General features: G+C 31.9%; 1 protein-coding gene across 1 annotated transcript; it reads left to right on the top strand.

Annotated features, from left to right (window-relative positions):
* Positions 1–418: 418 nt before the first annotated feature.
* LOC139840817 (RNA polymerase sigma factor sigA-like) lies at positions 419–9,551 on the top strand. Its single transcript, XM_071831062.1, has 15 exons — positions 419–457; positions 540–629; positions 742–789; positions 883–987; positions 4,177–4,241; positions 6,444–6,537; positions 6,662–7,305; positions 7,402–7,600; positions 7,721–7,813; positions 7,916–8,044; positions 8,153–8,206; positions 8,296–8,373; positions 8,858–8,920; positions 9,041–9,153; positions 9,239–9,551. Exons 1-15 carry the CDS (start codon positions 419–421, stop codon positions 9,345–9,347), a joined length of 1,923 nt encoding a protein of 640 aa, XP_071687163.1. The 3' UTR covers positions 9,348–9,551.
* The last annotated feature ends 12,989 nt before the right edge of the window (positions 9,552–22,540 follow it).

Below are 22,540 nucleotides of genomic sequence, written 5' to 3'. Positions count from 1 at the left end.
CCCACTTCCAACAAACGAAAAATATAGTGATAATCGTAACACAAGCAAGAATGATAAAAACACGGGAATTTAACGTGGTTATATGCAATCGTTTGTGATTGCTTTAGTCCACGGCCAACCAAAGAGTGTTCTTATTGATTAAATTTCGTGGTGGTAAGTTTACAATGAGTTATAATCAGGAACATTTATAGGAGAACAAGAATACATAAGCATGCTTCAAGTAATCATCAACTAGCCATCTTGATCCTCTTTACACCCTTGTTTAAACAGTTTTTAGTGACACTTTTTTTTTTCTTTCAGCGTTTGTTTAAATGTCTCCACACCTCAACACAAATCTCCTTCACCGTTGGCTCAATTTTACAATCATGAATCCTGAATCCTGAATAGTAAGTCCTATTTTTAATCGGCTATATTGCAAATGACAATACTTTGGCTAGTTTTGCCAAACATACCCATGGTTGTTTGAGATATTGGATAAGTCATAAGTTTCATAATGCTTCTTTTAAATCTATAACGTATTTCTCTTTTTTGTTCAACAGTATATGGTAATTGTATCTGTTATGGAATACTTGGCATTTCGTGCAATGACAACTTGTTTCGGCAAATTTTGTGTTTTGCTTAGATTTACTGTAAGAAAATGTTATGGTGTGTCATATATCTACTTGCCTGAAGATTAGCCATATATAATGCTGCTTGATTTTAAATGTTCCTCCTTTAAAATCTTGATTAATTTTCATACAGGATGACTCATATCTTGATGGTTATATCAGCACAATTGGTGTGGATTTTGTAAGAATTTATACTTTTCGATTAGATATAGCTATTATTTTATTATAGTGTATTATATCATATGGTTATCTTTAATTATGCATAAAATTTTAGTTCGTTGAAGTGGATCGGAACCTTGGCTTTTTTGAAAGTCTTGAGAAGGAAGACTTGCTTCCTACTCCCGTGCCGGGGGTTAGGATTGGTAACGCTTCGACGAAGGTATCTTGATATGCGATTGAAAATCGGGGTGACAAGAAATTTAATCGTTTGAAGGCAGTGGCGAATCCAGGATGAAGACCCAATGGGGTCCAAAAACAATTTTCAAAACTAATTATATTTGAAAGTTACTTTTGTGATTGTTTACCTCGAAACATATTGTAAATTTTAAATATATATGGGTTCTATAATTAAATTTAGTGGTGTCTTATAAAATTTGAAGAGTACATCGTATAAATTTTTTTTACACTGGTGGGGTCATTGGACCCCACTCCTTAACCCTTAGATTCGCCCTGTTTGAAGGTTGATGGTGTGGTTATTAAGCCGATCATAAAGACTCGGAAAGCTATAGGTAAAGGTAAAGTGGTTTCCGGGTAGTTTTTTGAGCGGTTCTGATTCGTTTCTATGTTTGTAGTTTTTGGTTAGAGTTTGACTTTGTATTGGTTGTGGTTTTTTGATGTGTCTCGCATGCGTTTTAGTGTTACGGTTGCTCAAGGCTCGGGATTAGTTAGCTTATGCTCTTTGTTTAGCTTTAGAAAACGTTTACTGCTTCCGAGCCTTGGTTTACTTTTGGATCAATTGTATTTTTGTTCGTCTTTTTCATCAATTGATGAAAAGACTTGGTTATATGTTATCGTTATTTTAGCCCGCCCCCCCCCCCCCCCCCCCCCCCCCCCACCAAAAAAAAACAAAAAAAAATTAGTTAAATATTTGGAGAGTCTAGTCGTTTTAAGAGAATGATTATTATTATCGATAGTTTCTATTAAAATTCTATAATGATGATGCCATTATTAGTCTAATTCTTTTGTTAAAAAAAAATCAAAAAACAAAATAAAAAAAATTTAAACATGGTGGGTGATGTCATTAATCTAAATAATTTTGAATTAACATTAAATATTATTAAGTAATTATTATTATTAAGTCTTATTAATAATTATTTTAATTATTAAAATTAAATAATTTTGAATTATTTTAATTAATTATTTGAATTAAGTATGACAAGGTATAAAAGTTAGGCAGAAGGAACCAAATTCTAAATTTATATTTTAATTTACACTTTTAAAATAAAATGACAATCAATATTATCTCTTATGATTGGATGTGAATTGTTTAATATGCATTTTAGATATTTGATAAAATGTTCAGCTGACAAGTTTCTTAGTCGGACTATGTGGTTCCATGAGTCATTAAACTAAATAACTTTAGCCTTTACGTTCACTTAATATCTAAAATATATTATTAAACTGTTTCATTTAAACAAACCCGTGATTCCACGGGTCATTTCACTAGTTATTATTATTGGGCGTGTTTGGATGAAACTAGCTTGTAGCTGGAGCTGGAGCTGGAGCTTGTAGCTAGAGCTGGAAGTTGAAGCTTATTTTTTAAGCTAGAAGCTGGAGCATATGTTTTATAAGTGTTTGGTAAAGTAGCTGGAGCTTTTGTATGTAAAATGACATGAATGTACCAAAAATTAATTTTAAATAATGATTTAAGGGCTATTAATGTAATTTTACCATCATAAGCTCCCTGACTTATTTTCAAAAGCTACTTCTAGTAGCTTATTTTTCCAGAGCTTATTTTTTTTCATAAGCTCTAGAATATTTGTCTGCCAAACAATGGTAGAAGCTGGAGCTTATGAAAATAATAAGCTTAAGCTCTTATAAGCTCCAGCTTTTTTACCAAATACACCCAATATTATGCAAGTGAAAACGTAAACAAATTTCTAGTTGGTTACAAATGTGACCTCACCGAGAGCAGTGCTGTGTCATTTGATACTGCAAAGTTTCTGTTAAAAGAGTTGGTATAGAAACAGGTAGCTTTGTTTAAAGCATCTTAGAAAGTAGCTTTTTCTATATACTTAGAATAGATTTAACCTTTGTATACATAGAGTGCTTGTGTTGATGAATAAACTACAGAATAGAATTCAGTTTAACCCTCTCTTTTTATCAGGTACAAATTTATGATTTTTGTCTTTCTAATCACAAAATTTTGGTTCTAATTTGTTTCTTGAACATTCTGAGCTTATTATGCTTTCACTAGAGATGGCAGTTTAGGCTTGTTTACATATGAATGAGTTGATAAATGCATCAAATTAAAAAGTTTAGTTTAAAAATAAACTCATCAACTGGGTCGAACATGTTGATAATTGCTGAAAGTGTATGCATATTGCCTGCTAAATTCTTAAACTTAAAACTTGTCAGATTGTTATTGTAATGGAACAATTTTTGCAATCATATAAAACTCATTCACTACTATTTATTAAGAAATGGAAAAATAATATATTTGTGGGTCGACCCGATCCATCTGACAGGCACTAAAACTCTTTTTGACATGTTACCCAATCTGCTCACCCTGTTCATTTTCCGTGTATGGAAACAAGTCCCGTTTGCTGAAGATGCAACTAACGTGGAGCAAGCTTTGGCTATGTCTGCTGATATTAAGAACAGGTTCTCTTCACAATTACATAAGTATTCTCATTGGTCACCATTATGTGCTTATAGATTTTCAAGTAGAGTATGGCCCAAATGTGTAAATTTGGGTTGTGTTCCATGTTAAAAGGTTTAACAAGCCTGACAACAACAAAAAAAGATAAGTGAAAGGGGGATTGGGTGATGTGTTTAGGGAGTGGGTTGGAAATGGCTACAGGATAACTCGATTAGACCGTGTATATCTGACTAATAATACTAGTCAGGGGAAAGGTATTAGGTGATGGGTTAGACGTTATGTGACCTTATTTTTGTTTAATACATATAGCCTTGTAATAAATGATTTAGTTATATCTAATGATTTAGTTATTACTGTAATAATATGGTCGATTGGTGGTTTGTAACATGATATCCAATTATTCTACCCGCCGGGGACGAATTTAGTAAGAAGGGTGTGGGGTCTAACGACCTCACTAATTTGGATTTTGTACAAAGTACCACTCAAAAACCTACTTGTACTTGTATTATTATTATAATTATTATATTACTATTATTATTACTAGTATCATTATCATTACCTTTTTTTATTATTTACATCTACTAGTACTAGTAGACGAGTAGGTTTTTGTTTTTTGGTGTTTGTATGCACGTTTGTTTGTTGATATGTATGCATGGTTTGTACGTTTGTTTTTGGGAGGTATGTATGTAGGTTTTGTAGTGCAGGTTTTTTATGTCTATGTTTGTAGGTTTTCTGTTTTTTTTGCAGGTTTGTATGTATGTTTTTGCTTATTTTGTTGGTGTTTGTATGTACGTAGGTACGTGTTCTTGCAGGTATGTAGGTATGTTTATGTACGGTTGTATGCTGGTTTGGTTATAGGTTTATGTTTTATTGGGTGTGTGTGTGTGTGTGTATGGGGGTGTGTATAGATGGGTGCGTGTGTGTGTGGTGAGTGTGTGGGTGTGTGTGTGTCTCGTATCGTTCGGTGCATCCTGAAGTCATTATGGCTGAGGACGACCTTCTTTGCTCATGAGCTTGAGTGGTTTTCTTTTAGTTGTGTGGCTTCGGGGATGTCTACCGTAAAGGTGCATGAGTGGTGCTTGTTACGGGTGGTTGGCTCTTTGCTTGTGCAACAACTTCCACCCGGCATACCTTTCGTGTTCTGTTTACAAGGTTCCTTGGCTTTATTTATTGAGGCAACACCAAACGTCGATTAAGTGGCGTCTTGACTGCCGCTTAGAGCCTAAATTGATTTTCAGGCAGGCTTTTAAACCCATGAAAATTTGATTCTACCATTTTCATGGCGTCTCATTTTTTATGTATTTATTTATTTATTTATTATTTTATTTTACTATTTTTTTTTTAAAAAAAAGGCCGGAGGTCCACTCGAAAGCAATCTCTTTATCCGCCGAATAAAGAGAGGGATGACTTTTTCTACTTTTCTGGGTGGAGAAATGACTTGTTTTTATTCTCGGATAAAGGAAGGATTGTCTACATTTCACCTCCCCCATACACCACTCAAGTGGTATTGGGTACTGTTGTTGTTGTTGTACCACTCAAATTGTAAGATATGACCATATATATTTTAAAAATTAATGATTTTTTGAAAGCAAATAGTCATTCTTTGAGAAAAAAGTAATAAAGACAACTCAAATTGTATGGACTGCATGATTGTTTATTAGGTATGTTAAATGACTGTGTTTAAATGGGTTATGTTCCATGTCACCTTGTTTTGACAGGTTAAAAGTAAAGTCCTCTCCCCTATTATGAAATTACGGTTAGGTGTTGATTTCATATAAAATGGATGATTATTTCTTTATTAATAATTTGAAACGTTTATTTTATTGGTGATCTTTGGGCAGAATATTGACCACATAGTTAAGTACATTATAATTTAGAGGAATTTACTTAAATAAGCGGTTCTCACCTTCTCTATCATAAATAGACAATGTCAAATCACTTTAATAAGCGTATAAGCTTGCATTTCGCCTAATGTTTGGGCGAATTAGGCGAAATAAGTTACATCCAATTAAGATGCTACACGTCATCAAAATACTTCCGTCTAGTTTTTATTTTCAATTTTTAAAAAGTTTTCGCCTTACCTACCTCTTTTAGGCGAAAATTGTTTAGGCGAATATGGCGTAATGTTTACACCAATCAAATACAGCCATGTTTAAGTTTATGTTTTAGCCTCACCTAACTTTGTTAGACGAATTAGACGAAATGGTAAAAAACCCTAAGATGTAAAAACACAAACCGCCTCATCTGCTTCACTTTGTTAGGCGAAATAAGCTATCGCCTCCGGTTTTCTACCTATCGCCTCACCTCTTTCACCTCAACCGCCACCGTACCCCTCCCACCGTACTCCGCCACCGTACTCCACCACCATACCCCGCCACCGTAACTCATCGTTTTGGCCAACAATCGTTCTCAATTGTTATCGTTCTTATTCGTTTTCAAGTGGATAATCGTGTAAGAAACATGGTTGTCTGATTATAATATATATGTGGTTCTCTTTTTCAAGCGGTTATTCCTTTTCAAGCCGGCGAACAACCACCATAAACCGCCATAATTTCGGTTAGTGAATAAATTTAGTACAATTTCATTTTATTTACTTAATATATTAGTTCTTCATTAGGTCTCAATGGTTATTGTTCTTATTCTTTTTCAATATTTGTTACTTGTTACATGATGAAACATGATTTCGATAAGCCTCTTATACCGCCTTCAATTCAAATCATGTTTTATTATGTAACAAGTAACAAATATTGAAAAAGAATAAGAAGAATAACCATTGAGAACTAGTGAAAAATTAATATATATTAAGTAAGAGAATGAAATTGTTTAAAATTTATTCACTAACTGAAATTATGGCGGTTTACGGTGGTTGTTCGGCGGCTTGAAAAGGAATAACCGCTTGAAAAGGAGAACCACAAATATATTATAATCGGAGAACCATGTTTCTTAGACGATTAACCGCTTGAAAACGAATAAAAAATAAAAACAATTGAGAACGGTTATTGGCCGAAATGAAGGGGTACGGTGGCGTGGTACGCTGTTGAAGTACGGTGGCGGAGTACGGTGGCGGAGTACGGAAGGCGGGTTACGGTGGCGGTTGAGGCGAGCGAGGTAAGGCGATAGGTAAAAAACCGGAGGCGATAGCTAATTTCGCCCAACAAAGTGAAGCAGATGAGGCGGTTTGTGTTTTTACATCTTAGGGTTTTTACTATTTTGCCTAATTCGCCTAACAAAGTTGGGTTCATCTTCATATTACTCTGATGTAAATGAAAAGCTTTCAAGCAGTAGTAATGATCTTGGGTTTATATTTGTTCCAACTAAGAACGTGATTAGTGCAAAAAAGCTGTCCAACTATGGGCACGGTTTTAAATCTAATCGGCATAATCAAGATACGCATTACATACGAGCTCTAAAGGAACATGTGGATGCTGCTTCTGATTATTCCAGTATAGACCAATGGCTTCAAGGATTTGAACACTCTGAAGTCAAAGGCTCGAATGAAGAGTTTTCAGTTGACGCCTTACTCTTATTACAGAAGTCTTTGTTAGAAAAACAATGGAATCTTACAACCGAGAGCACCGTGACTACTGCTAATCCAACAGAAAAAAGTTGCAAAAAGATTTATGTTAGCGGGTCAGGAAAATCTGCCCGTAGGCGTAGAATAGATACTCAGAGGAAAACAGAAAATAAAAGATTTTCTTCTAATGAAGTTGGTGTTAGGAAACCTTTGAAATTTGTAATCAGTCCAGAACTTCTCCAAAATCGTGCAGGAGGCTACGTTAAAGGGTTAACTAGTGATACATTGTTAACTCATGCAGAGGTTGTGGTTTTATCAAAAAAGATCAAAATTGGTCAGCACTTAGAAGAGCGTAAATCAAGGTATGTTTGTAGATTAGCATAATCCTTGCAATATACTCTGTATGAAGTTTATATAATGATCTTGATACTTGATGGTACATTTTTGTGGATTTTTAGATTGAAGGAAAGATTGGGATATGAACCATCAGAGGTCCAACTTGCAGAATCCCTGAAAATTTCACGACCCGAGTTACAAATGAAACAAATTGAATGCAAAATAGCTAGAGAAAAGCTAGCCATGAGCAATGTCCGGTTAGTAATGTCAGTTGCACAAAAGTATGCTAGCATGGGAGCTGAAATCGGGGACCTGGTTCAGGTCTGTTATCTTTATCAAGCCAACTTACAGACCCTGTATATGTAGTTTAGCTACAAACAGTTGTATTACTCAATTATTGATGATGTATTTTTGATTTCATAACTTGAAAATATTGTTTAGGGAGGTCTGATTGGACTACTTCGTGGGATTGAGAAATATGATTCGTCACGGGGGTTTAAAATCTCTACCTATGTTTATTGGTGGATAAGACAGGTGAGGAAACTAAATTCATTTTTTTGCTATATACAAGAACTTAGGAACCATTTAAAGCTGTAAATGGATTCATTGTTGTAACATTTAATTTCTTGATATTAGGGTGTTTCAAAAGCGTTGATTGAAAACTCTAGAACCCTGAGATTACCTATCCATATGCATGAAAGACTGAGTGCAATTCGAAATGCCAAGGCTAAGCTTGAGGAAAAAGGAATCACCCCGTCAATCGAAGTAAGTTTAATATTAAATATTATGATTACCTAAATTCAATGTTACAACTGACATGTTTACCTTTATTTTTTCAATATGAGCTAATGATCTACATGTTTTTGCTGATAGAAAATTGCAGAGAGTTTGAACATGTCAACAAAGAAAGTTCTAAATGCCACTGAGGTACTTGAAGTATATGATACTCATTTATGCGTTTCAACTTTTGTTTACTATTCATTTCATCTTTCTAATATATAAACTCTTTCATGCAGGCAAAATGCAAAGTATTCTCACTCGACAGGCCAGCATTTCCTTCTTTAAATGGTCTTCCGGGAGATACTATTCACAGTGTAAGGCTAATTATAACTTATACTCAAGATATGTTCTGTAAAGAAACTACCCTTGTTTTGTATATAATAACTTTTTCAGGGACTCAAATTATATTATGCAGAGGTTGCAAAATGGATGTGTTGGGTTGGGTAATGGGTCAAAAACGATTAATACATGCTTTGGGTTAGATTGGGTTGATCTGAAGTTCTCTGTATCCAAGTTTTGTATATAATAACTTTAGTGTCTCATATAATTACATAAAATTTGTGGAGGGTTATGCACTAAAATCAGACCATTCAGCCCAGTTGACTGTTTCCTACAGATTAGTTTTTAGCTATTTTCTTCTCTTACTTTACCCTGACCTGTTAGAGATGACACACTACCTGAACTTACCCACTCGACCCTTTAATGGGTTAACATTGCCACTTCTAATATTTTTATTGATCCAAAAGATCACTCGGTAGTTGTAGTTACTAATGATGAGTGTTCTTCCATTACATACAGTACATGGCAGATGATCACCCTGGGAACAACCCTTGGCATGGAGTAGATAACGAAGCACTCAAGGTACTTCACATATCATACAAAATTCATACTATCAATTTTTCATTTCGTTCTTCATATGCATTCAAATCAATGAATGAGTATTCTCGAGCTGATCCAGATAGTGTATTTTTCGTTTTACAGGATGAAGTGAACAAGTTGATGACCACAACTTTAAGGGAACGTGAAAGAGAGATCATACGTTTGTACTATGGTCTTGATAATGAATTTCTTACTTGGGAAGATATTAGTCGAAGGTAAAAACTCTCTTCTCTTTTTACCTAATCTTAAAAAGGTGACATTTCTGATTTACTAATCATTTAACGTGATATGGTGTTACAGGATGGGGTTATCTAGAGAACGAGTTAGGCAGGTGGGGCTTGTTGCACTTGAGAAACTAAAACATGCAGCCCGCAAGACAAAACTCGAGGCTATGCTAGTGGAGCATTGATTTTTGTTATAGCCGGAACTAGGTGAAAGTGCCTGTATATACATACGATAGATACATAATTATACATATAATACGTTGTATGTAAACACTTAAAGTTTGCGAAATAATCTGGTGCACATTATTCGGAAAATGTTCATATAGCAATATAGCATGTTAAAATATCGATTACATATTTTTTGTAATACACCATGTTGTTTTATTCAACTTCGCATATTATTTAGTACGTACTAGTATGATGAAAGTTTATGGTTAAACTTTTTATTTATGCTAACAAAATTGTGAATTGTGTAACTCTTCAGTTACGATAATTGTGTAACCCACCGCCGCACACCACCACAAAAAATGAGTTTTTGAGTGATTAACGAGTTTTAGGCCGGACGTAAACCAGAAAAAGTTTTGTCATTATCGTTTGACATTCATGGATTACTATTGCTGATTATCAGTTACAAATCGATTTTAGTTGAATATGTAGTCGTCGTCCCCCAGTTGTATCACTTAAAATTCTGTTCAGTCCCTTACACAGGAGAGATCCCATTTCAAGGTCATTTCCCGGCTGTTGAAACTAATCTCCTTCACCGTTGGCTCAATTTTACAATCATGAATCCTGAATAGCAAGTCCTCTTTTTAATCGGCTATATTGCAAATGACAATACTTCGGCTAGTTTTACCAAACATACCCATACCCATGGTTGTTTGAGATATCGGATAAGTCATAAGTTTCATAATGCTTCTTTTAAATCTATAACTTATTTCTCTTTTTTGTTCAACAATCGTCGATTTATTGGCGACTTAACTGACTCTTAGAGCCTAAATTAAATTCCAGACATGATTTAAAACCCACGCAAATTTGATTCTACCATTTTCATGGCGTCTATTATTATTTTTATTTTAGTAGTTTTTTATTTTTATTTTTTTAAAAACTTTTTCCTATTTAAAAGACCAGAGGTCTTCTCGGAAGCAGTCTCTTTATCGGTCGAATAAAGAGAGTGATGACTTTCTCTATTCTTGAGAGTGTCTGAGTGTAGAAATGATTTGTCTTTATTCTCGAATAGGGGAAGGATTGTCTACATCTCACCTCCCCATACACCACTTATGTGGTATTTGAGTTTTGTTATTGTTGTTGTTGTTTATATGGTAATTGTATCTCTTATGGTATACTTGGCATTTCGTGCAACGACAACTTGATTTTAAATGTTCCTCCTTTAAAATCTTGATTAATCTTTATATCTTAGACAGTTATATCAGCACAATTGGTGTGGATTTTGTAAGAATTTATACTTTTCGATTAGATATAGCTATCCTTTTATTATAGTGTATTATCATATCATATGGTAAATCTTTAATTATGCATAAAAAATTTGTTCGTTGTTGTATCTGCAGATAATACGCACTGTGGATCATGATGGGAAGACAATTAAGTTGGCACATATTGTGAGTTTTTTTGTTATCTTATTTATTTATTTTATTTTTATTTTTTTTTTGCATCCAAATATGTAATTTTTGCTTACTAACTGAAATCATGTCACATATTTGTTGATTTTATGGTGGCCAGAAGAAAAAATATGGTTTGTCCCACATGAATGGTTGGAAGAAATAAGAAGTAACTTTCTTGCCTATAAAAAAAATTGTCATTGGTGGGTGAAAAAAGTTGGCGGTGAATTCCTTGATTATACAGGATAGATAAGTCTCATTTTCAACTTCTACCCACCAATACATTTTTTTGATTAATTATTTCTTAGAGTTGCATTGTATTAGTTAATTATTTCTTTGGATTCGTACGTGCTTAGGGACGAAGAGGAAGTGGACAAGTCGAATGATGATGGCAACGAGGTCGCGCTTCGGGATGAAGAAGAGCGTGGAGATTTCGACAACAACGGTCCCAGGTTATTTGAAGTGGATCGAAACCTTGGCTTTTTTGAAAGTCTTCAGAAGGAAGGCTCGCTTCCTACTCCCGTGTCGGGGGTTAGGATTGGTAACGCTTCGACAAAGGTATCTTCATATGCGACTGAAAATCGATGTGGCAAGAAATTTAATCGTTTGAAGGCAGTGGCGAATCCGGGATGAAAACCCAATGGGGTCCTAAAACAATTTCAAAAGTAATTATATTTGGAAGTTACTTTAGTGGTTGTTTACCTCCAGACAAATTATAAATTTTAAAAATTATGGGTCATATAGGTAAATTTAGTAGTGTCCTATACAATTTGAAACGTACATTGTATAAATTTTTTTTTCCCATAGTGGGGTCATAGGACCCCACTCCTCGTAAAGACCCGTCCTAATCCATAAGAACGAATACAATAACATATGATTACATTGCGAGGTATTTGACCTCTATATGATACATTTTACAAAGATTGCATTCGTTTTAAAAGACAAACTTTCATTACATCGAAAGTTGACAGGCATGCATACCATTTCATAATATCCAACTATAAATGATCTAATCTGTCATTTACTTAATCATAATCTTTACTGAACTCAATGACTTGAATGCAACGTCTTTTGAAATATGCCATGAATGACTCCAAGTAATATCTTTAAATTGAGCAAATGCACAACGGAAGATTTCTTTCAATCCTGAGAATAAACATGCTTTAAAGTGTCAACCAAAAGGTTGGTGAGTTCATTAGTTTATCGTAAACATTCATTTCCATCATTTTAATAGACCACAAGATTTTAGATATTTAATTGTACACGTAACCCGAGTACATAATAACACGCGTAACCCGCGAATTAAAATTCATTCATATGATGAACACCTGGTAATCGACATTAACAAAACGCGTCTAGAATATCCCCATCATTCCGGGACTCTTATCGGACATGATAAAATCGAAGTACTAAAGCATCCGTAACCCGGATGGGGTTTATTAGGCCCAATAGATCTATATTTAGGATTCGCCTCAATTATGGTTTATGTTCCCTAATTCTTAGATTACCAGACTAAAAAGGGTGATATTCGATTTCGATAATCCAACCATATAATGTAGTTTCGATTACTTGTGTCTATTTCGTAAAACATTTATAAAGCAGCGCATGTATTCACAGTCCCAAAAATATATATTGCAAAAGCATTTAAAAAAGGAGCAAATGAAGCTCACAATACGATATTTTGTAGTAAAAATATGCATACGACGATACTGAACAATGCAGGGTTGTCCTTGGATTCACGAACCTATATCATTTGTATATTCATTAATACATATAATCGTGATCGAACAAATATTTATATTATTATTAGTGATATAATTTTTATATTAACAATTTATATATATATTTCATTATTTAGTTAAATGTATTCATTTTATATATTTAAAATAAATGAAGTATTAATATAGTTAAGTTAAATATATTTTAAATAAATATCATTTGTTTGTTGAAATTAGTAATTATAATAATACTAAAAATAATATTTGAAATCGTAATATTGATAATACTTACTATTACTGATAATAATATTAATATTTTTATTAATAATAATAATAATGATATTAATGATAGTAAATGTAAAAACATTAATTTTATTGTTAATGCTAATTATAATAATGGTTTTAGTAATTACATAATAATAATACTCATGATAACATAAATAATAATACTTATAATGATAATGATCATAATAATGACTATGGTACTTATAATGATAATTACAGTGATTATTTATCGCGTAGCATTACACGGACAGAGTTCCGACTTTAAAACCCGTAAAACAATTCTTACAATAACCCAACTAAACCATAACTTTATTATTAAAATTAACTTAAATTAAAATTATAATATAAATATATATATTATTTTACAGAGAATGAAAGAAAGAAATGAAATATGGTGTATCATTCGAGCAGAATTCGCTGGCTTTTATAGACCTGACCTGATCCTGAGGGCCATGCGATCGCATGGCTTCTCAGTGTTATTCCCATGCGATCGCATGGCCAGTCTGGCATGCTCCCATCAGTTTGTTTTCTAGTTTACCGACATTTTATTTAATACGTAGTAATATAATATAATATATATAATTTTATATAATTATATATATTATATTATATTCATGCGCATAGTTGACTTGTAATTTTAGCTCCGTTGACTCGCGCGTTGATGCTCGGTTCATGCCTTGGTTCCGGATTTTCGAACGTCTTTTCGTACGCTTTGAAATCTTGTACTTTGCGTTCCGCGGATTGTACTCTTTTCATTTTTAGATGTTATTTATCAATAATTGGAACCATTTGGATTGTAACTTGTACATTTGAGCTTTTTGATCATTTGCGTCTTCAAATCGTCGTTTTCTTCTTTTGTCTTCGCACTTATTTATTTAAACGAATATTACATAAAAATAGAACAATTGCAACTAAAAGCTTTACATATTGGAAGGATATTGCGCCTAAATATATGTTCATTTAGAGCACTATCAATTAATAATAATAATAATGATATTAATGATAGTAAATGTAAAAACATTAATTTTATTGTTAATGCTAATTATAATAATGGTTTTAGTAATTACATAATAATAATACTCATGATAACATAAATAATAATACTTATAACGATAATGATCATAATAATGACTATGGTACTTATAATGATAATTATAATACTAATAATAATTATAATACTAATAGTAATAATAATAATAATAATAATAATAATAATAATAATAATAATAATACTTATTTAAATGATAAAAATATGTAATTGCTTTATTATAGTAATACTAATAATTAACTTAACCATAATATTAATAATTACAAATTGTGGTTATAATTATGATAATAACAATATTTGCTAGTTAATACCTTTATTAGTAATAATAATAATAATAATATTAGTAGTTGTAATATTAATAATAACAATAATAATAATCATAATAATAATGTTAATAATAATATTACTTATCATAACAATAGCAATAATAATAATTAGTATTAACCATAATAATAATAATAATAATAATAATAATAATAATAATAATAATAATAATAATAATAATTATTATTATTATTATTATTATTATTATTATTATTATTATTATTATTATAATAATGGAAATGGGAATAAAAGTGTATACCCTCCTAAAAAGAAATGCTCCAGACGGGACTCGAACCCGAGACCTCTTGCTCACCCGACACTCATACAAACCGTCCCTCTGTTCCTGCTTTTTTTTTTTTTTGATATAAAGCTATCCTAAAATTTATATATACCGTTTCTATTATTCATCATCTTCTTCATCGTGACATCGACCAGAGATCAAATCCTCCATACATTTAATTGATTAAACGAATTAAGGGTTTTTAATCGACTTAGGATTAACCACTAATTGAGAAATAAATCGACAGACACAAAAAAAAAAACAGAAATATCTGCACTCGACTAAAAATATTGAACTTAATATGTGATTTCGAAATTAAGACTGTTTTAGAGAAAAGTTATAACATGAATTGTGTTGCAATTGATTCATAGGAACTTTATAAATGATCAATTTAATCTGAAACATCAAAACAACTTCGAATTTCCTCATGAACAAATTCTTTGACTTTTTAAAACAGAACTTTGACTCGAAAATTAGGAATCATTAAGAGGAATTGGAAGCTCAAATTTTGCAGAAAGATTGAGTAAAAGATTCCTAACACTTCTGCATTTCTAGTTTTTAAAATTAGGTTCATATTCAAGCTTTTGACAAAAAGGTTACAAGATAGGGTAGCGGCTGCAGTTTCTAAAATTTCTGCCTAATTCTACACGTAACAGTATTTTAAATTGATAGGTGATAACGTTGATGGAAGAACTGAATGATTTTTATCTTAATAACACGAGTTAACTAATTATTTTATAACAACTTCTTCGACAGGCAGAATCAATTGGAAGAAAAAAATATAATTAAATAAATAAAGTTAGATTAGGACATTCAACTGTAATTGTTTGTTTTCGCAAAGTGAGATCGACATTTTTGTACAGGACAGACAGGAATCAAATTAAGATAGTGATGTAAAACAGACTCCATGTAATTCCTCAGTTTATACACGTTTTTTTATAAAATTAATCATTATTAATAAATTTAAATAATAATAATATAGTTAATAATATTATAATTAATAAAAATACTAATAACAATAATAGAAATAATAATAATATTAATTATCAAAGTAATACTAATAGTAAGAATGATTTTAATTTTTAATGATATTTAATAATAATAATAATATAAATAACAAGTATAATAATATCTATTAATAATAAAGTTAATAATAATATTAGTAATAATAATAACATTAATGATAATAATACTAAGTTGTATCTTAATAAAATAACAATACCTATAATAACTTTTAATAATTTCAGTACTAATAGTAATGACATTAATAATATTAATAATGATATTAATATAACAAAATTATGCGTATCAAATTTCATATTAAAAATAATAATAATAATATTAATAATACAAATATTAATATTAACATTAATAATAATAATGAAAATAATGATAATAATATTAATATAACAATTATATTCAACTTGTAATTATATTTTAATATATTACCATTTATTAATTATATCATTATACTTATTACAATTGAGCAAATGTCTGCTACTGTTCCTCAACAGTAAGATCATTTTTTTATTCAAAAAGGGTAAGTTCGTAATTTCACACCCATCCTATTTAGTTACTCCCACCTACTCCCATCTATCAGATTACGATCCTCCAGAAACTTCTCCATCGCCATCAACCATTGCTGTCTCCATCGCAACCATAGTCTCCATCGCCACTAACCATCATCTCCACCGCCACCGTTTGCACCGCTGTCTCTATTGCTATCACCTTCCCTCATCTCTATTTAGGGTCTGCTTATTTTTCATCATCGATGGTTGATGCACTGGCGTGCTTCCGTCCGATTTCTGTTAGGGTTAACTAATCGATTACATCACAATTTGCAGTTACTTGCTTTGGAAGAATGACGGTACGCTCTGCTCCAATTGTCTATTTGTTTTTTCTTTTTTTTGCTGAGTTCGTTTGATTAATGTTTGATAGGTTGCACATTCATCGATTTTGCACTCAATCGGAGGTTTGTTGATGGTTTTCTTGCTTCGCTTGAAATGGTTGTAAAAGCCAGATTTTCAGTCGATTATCATGCCAGGAAACACATACGTCGTTTGTACATGGTGATGTGTATATAGTGCCTTGCTTTACGGTTTCACAATTTATTTTGGTGTATTATTCTATTTTCTGATAATGATTGATTGTTTAATTTTGGGTTTGGTATTGTCTGTGTATTTTGTAATATGGGTTCTAATTGTAGGGTTTCTTTGATGAATACAAATTTTATCTAGCACACAATGTGTCTCTGAGAATGCTTGAATGAACAACTATTTTTTTGTTCTTTTAAAAACACCGTTTAATTGTAGCTGTTGCATATTTTGCTTGAGGTTGTTGTGGAATAAAATATTTAATTTTACTTTGCAGGAAATTCGATGCTCTAATGAACCCATAACAGAATAAGATTCTGTTGATGTAATTTCTCGGATCAAATACATAATTGATGTCAAGGTAATGGTTATTTGTATCAGAATATCTTCATTATTGTTGATATCTTCTTTAGATTGTTATAATGATATCGTATTCATAATGTGTATATTGATATAAACCAACCCGGGTTGGAAGTAATGAGCACGGTCAGGGAAACAACCCATGCCAAACGAACCTTTGTAAATATCATAAACTACAAATTATATGTAGCTTAAAAAATTTTGTTAAAAAGAATACAAACTAATACCCGCAATTAGTGACAATATGAACAGTAACTTTTACGTTTCCTTTTGATTATATGGGTAATTATATGTGATTCTATAGTTCTCTCTGTTGTTGAAAATGTGATGGTATGTTACAATACGTCAACCTTATGTGATTCTTATTTTTGTTTATCTTCGATTTGTCTTCGTATGTGTGTTAATTTTGTTATTGATAAACCTCCTCGAGTTTTTGCTAATATGTATATTATACACGTATGTGTGGTGTTGTATTATACCAACAAAAAAAAAAAAATCGTTGCACGAGTTTTATTTGTGTGTTTCAGTGTACATTTTTCACGTGATTTTTCCATCCATGTGTTTCTTGCTGTAAAATTTCATATAATCCTACATGCTTATGTTTAATGTGTTGCTTCTATGTGAGGATTTATTTTCTGCATTTTTTTTCATTGTTGGTTGTGTGACTCTTTTTATGAAAATTCGGAAGATGATGTTACTGAAATATGAGTTTTATCAGATAGGGGAAGGATTGTCTACATCTCACTTCCCCCATACACCACTTATGTGGTATTGGGTTTTGTTGTTGTTGTATGTGTGACTCTTTTTTAACTGTTTTTATTCTCTTCATTATTTTCTTTTTCAGCTGATTTTCTATTTTCACAATCGTCAATTGTTACAAGTTCCTGTAATTTTATTTATTTAGAATTTTTTTTTAAATGCTTGCATGTTGTTAAAACAGATTTTATTTTGACTCATTTTTTTTTGTTTTAAAGCTTTTAGAGTTTGGATCATCGTTTAATGGTCATCGTTTTTATTTCAGGTAGTTTGTTTTCAGCGCTACTTTGACGATGATTCGTAGGTAATGTTTTCTTCTTTTTTTGTCATTGTTGTTGCATAATGTTGTTTAATGTTTCCGTTCTTACATATGTTCATTTAATGTTTTTGTTACTTATGTATTGTTCATCAATGATCAATGATTTCAGGTGTTACATGTTGTACACTTTTTGGGTAAGTTTTTAAGTTTATTAGTCTATTTTTTCTTGAATGTTGTTTAAATATTCATTTTTTGTTGTTAAGTAGACTTATTTTAGCCATAGGTTTCGTGTTGTTAAGTTTACATGAAAATTTGATCATACATGCGAAAATTTGCTCACACATGCGAATGTTTGAGGGTCGGTTTTGGGGTTTGTAGCCTGTGTTTATGTTGTGGTATTATAAGTTAAATGTACCTTACCATGTTGTATTAGGTTGTTGTAGTTTATTGGCAAGTAGAAAACGACAGCGGAGACCTGGTATAGTTATAGATTGTCGAGTGGGAAGTGTTTCAGGTAATAATGACAATGTCAACGAGCCATTTATCTCTTCTAGGCAGGCTGCGATTAGAAACATGATACGATATCGTTACAGTAATCAAGTGGGTCAATCTTCTGAGATGATGTCTGCTAATGTTAATGTATTTGATCCTTCTTCAAGGGTAAATAATACAGTGTCATCCGATTTTGGTTCATCTTAAGTTTCGAATCAACAGTTAATACTGGTAAGTCTATTTTTTATGATTTCATGTTTCTGTTTTTGTCGTTTGTTGAGCGTTATATAGTTGCTTCTTTTTCCCTTTTAACTAGGACACTTATATTTACAGTGCTTATATCAGATTACAGCGGCTTACAGCGGCTGATGTTCTGTCTTTGCACATTTTACGCGTAAAGGAGTAATTGCTTACGTGGATAGTGGCAGACATTGGTATTACTAAACCTGTGACGAATGTCGGGAAAAAGTTGTAAAGGTCAATAATGAGCTACAATGTGTGGAAGACGGTGTGTAAAATGTTTGCGAAATCAGGTAATTATCTCCCACAACCTACAGGTTACTACAAAAGTTATACATTACTTAACATTTCGCCCACTGCTACATTTACTTTTTAGAAATAGTTTGTGCATGCCATGCTGATTTTAAGGCTTTTAATATTTGGACATTAACAGACATTCAAAAGCTTGAAAATAGTGACAATAACTTTTATTATACTTTTCAGGCTCATAAATTACATTTATTGGTCTTTCGCTTTGTATTGAGCATAACAACTTAAAATGATTTTTGAAGTTGGTGTATGAAATTTTTTAAACTTGCATTTGACTGTGCTTACCGAGGCATGTTTGATGGCTTCATTTTCTTTCACTTAATTCTATGTGGGTTGTCAGTTTTCATAAAGCAAGATATTTATCATGTTTTCACACGTATGCATAAATTCAACATTGAACAATCTATTAGATGTGTCATATTTAAGTTTACGGTTATGGTTGGTGTTTGTTTGGCTTTTTAATTGCTCAGCGCATCACTATTAAGTTTTAACCTTAAGGTTATATCATAGTTGAACATCCTATTGATTGTCAACTGCTTTTGTGTAGTGACTTAATCAAGACCGAATAAAAAGTTACATTTTCATTGTATGTTATGTTGTAGCATCAGTTTTTCATATTATAATTATTTTTCTCAACTTTGTAGGATTTGTTTGCAGTGGTTAGTGGTTTTGCAGGAATAGGCACAACTTCAGAAGACAACAACTTAACTATCAAACGTCAACTACAATTTCAACCAGGTAAAAAGCGCACACAACAAATAATTGATGTCTAAATAATCAACACATGCTTTACATTAACCAATTCAATTTATCACAGACACTCCTGCAAAAAAAACTCAAGGAAAAAAGCAGCAAGCTAATGTGCAGAACACAAAAGAGCATGCAATTTTTCCTGGATAATAGATATGCTATAGATACTCTCGTGAATGACATATCTTTTGCCTGTATGAAAAAAGGTTTGTAATGATTCTAAATCAATCTGTAAAATACTACTATCTACATTATGTTTTCGTATGTAATCGTGATTTTGCAGATAACGTTTATATGGTTCGCCGCTGCAAAGCGCGGCTGACCATATGCTTGTTTTTATTAATTATATAATATATTGAATCTTTAATATTTATATATATATATATATATATATATATATATATATATATATATATATATATATATATATATATATATATATATATATATATATATACAAACAATTGTTCGTGAATCGTTGGGAATGGTCGAAGGGTGATTGAATATATGAATACAGTTCCAAAATTTTGTGACTCAACAATATAGACTTTGCTTATCGTGTCGGAATCAATTAAAGATAAAGTTTAAATTTGGTCGGAAATTTCGGGGTCATCACACTCCTTAACCTTTAGATTCGCCCCTGTTTGAAGGTTGATGGTGTAGTTGTTAAGCGGATTATAAAGACTCGGAAAGGTATAGGTAAAGGTAAAGTAATTGTCGGGTAGTTTTTTGAGTGGTTTTGGTTCGTTTCTATGTTTGTAGCTTTTGGTTAGATTTAGATTTTATATTGGTTGTGATTTTTTGAAGTGTCTCGCATGCATTTTAGTGTTACGGTTGCTCAAGGCTTGGGGTTAGTTAGTTTAGGCTCTTTGTTTAGCTTTAGTAAACGTTTACTGCTTCCGAGCCATGGTTTGCGTTTTGATCGATTGTATTTTTGTTCGCCTTTTTCATTGATTGATGAAAATAATTGGTTATGTGTTATCGTTATTTTTAAAGAAAAAAATTAGTTAAATATTTGGAGATTGTAGTCGGTTTTAAGTGAAAACGTAAACAAATTTCTAGTTGGTTGCTTTTCACAAATAAATAAATAAATAAATAAATTCTAGTTGGTTACAAATGTGACCTCACCTCACCGAGAGCAGTGCTGTGTCATTTTACTGCAAAGTTACTGTTAAAAGAGTTAGTATAGAAACACATAGCTTTGTTTAAAGCATCTTAGAAAGTAGCTTTTCTATATACCTAAAATATATTTAACCTTTGTTTACATAGAGTGCTTGTGTTGATGAATAAACTACATAATTCAGTTTAAACCTCTCAATTTTATCAGGTACATATTTATGATTTTTGTCTTTCTAATCACAAAATTGGGGTTTTGTTTCTTGAACATTCTGAACTTATGCTTTCACTATTGTTTATCCTTATAGGATAAATGCATCAAATTAACAAGTTTAGTTTAAAAATAAACTCGTCAACTGTGTCGAACATGTTGATAATTGCTGAAAATGTATGCATATAGCTAATAGCCTGCCAAATTCTTAAACTTAAAACTTGTCAGATTGTTATTGTAATGGAACAATTTTTGCAATCGTATTTAACTCATTCACTACTTATTTATTAAGAAATGGAAAATTAATATATTTGTGGGTCGACCCGATCCATTCTGACAGGCACTAAAACTCTGCTCACCCTGTTCATTTTGCTACATATAGTTTTCAGAGACACTAACAGCACATGAGGAATTCGACAAATATCCCCCTATTGTGTGTCTGTGTATGATTTATTGGTCTATGCTTGGATGGGTGTTTGAAATTTCTCAATAAGAAGATAATTATGGTGTTTCTTTCTGTTGATTAGAAATTTGCTAATGAAATTGGCATCCCGTTTATGGAAAAAAGTCCCGTTTGCTGAAGATGCAACTAACGTGGAGCAAGCTTTGGCTATGTCTGCTGATATTAAGAACAGGTTCTCTTCACAATTACATAAGTTTCTCATTTGTCACCATTATATGCTTATAGTTATCTCAGATTTTCAAGGTAGAGTTTGGCCCATATGTGTAAATTTGGGTTGTGTTCCATGTTAAAAGAACAGGCTTGACAACCAAAAAGATAAGTGAAAGGGGGATTGGGTGATGTGTTTACGGAATGGGTTGGAAATGGCTACTAGGATAACTCGGTTAGACCGCGTATATCTGACTAACAATACTCGTCAGGGTAAAGGGATTAGGTGACGGGTTAGACGTTATGTGATCTTATTTTTGTTTAATACATATAGCCTTGTATTAAATGATTTAGTTACATCTAATGATTTAGTTATTACTGTAATAATATGGTCGATTGGTGGTTTGTAACATGATATCCAATTATTCTACCCGCCGGGGGCGAATTTAGTAAGAAGGGTGTGGGAACGACCTCACTAGTTTGAATTTTGTACAAAATACCACTCAAATTGTAAGATATGTTCATATATATTTTTAAAATTAATGATTTTTTGAAGGTAAATAGTCATTATTTGAGAAAAAAGTAATAAAGACAACTCAAATTGTATGTGACCCCTTGATTGTTTAATAGGTATGTTAAATTAAAGACAAAATTTCATTTCTCGTCCCTAAACTTAACATCAAATTTGACTCCTCGTCCTTCTTTTTTTTGTTTGTGCATCCCTCGTCCCTAATGTATTACAATTCTACATCTCTCGTCCTTTTTAGGAACGAGAGATGTAGAATTGACAGAAAGAAAAAAGGACGAGGAGTCAAGAAAAAGGACGAGGGATGTAGAATTGTGATACATTAGGGATGAGGGATGCACAAAAAAAAAGAAAAGGGACGAGAAGTCAAATTTGATGTAAAGTT

Source organism: Rutidosis leptorrhynchoides, chromosome 4 (genome assembly GCF_046630445.1).
Source record: "Rutidosis leptorrhynchoides isolate AG116_Rl617_1_P2 chromosome 4, CSIRO_AGI_Rlap_v1, whole genome shotgun sequence".
Lineage (NCBI taxonomy): Eukaryota > Viridiplantae > Streptophyta > Magnoliopsida > Asterales > Asteraceae > Rutidosis > Rutidosis leptorrhynchoides.
The sequence above is the reverse complement of the archived record's forward strand: the minus strand, read 5'-3'. Positions and strand labels throughout refer to the sequence as shown.

Coding starts and splice junctions, on each gene's coding strand:
- LOC139840817 (XM_071831062.1), top strand. CDS start 419: ATGACAATACTTTGGCTAGTTTTGCCAAACATACCCATG. Junction 790..882: donor GCACAATTGGTGTGGATTTT/GTAAGAATTTAT, acceptor ATAAAATTTTAG/TTCGTTGAAGTGGATCGGAA. Junction 8,374..8,857: donor CGGGAGATACTATTCACAGT/GTAAGGCTAATT, acceptor CATTACATACAG/TACATGGCAGATGATCACCC.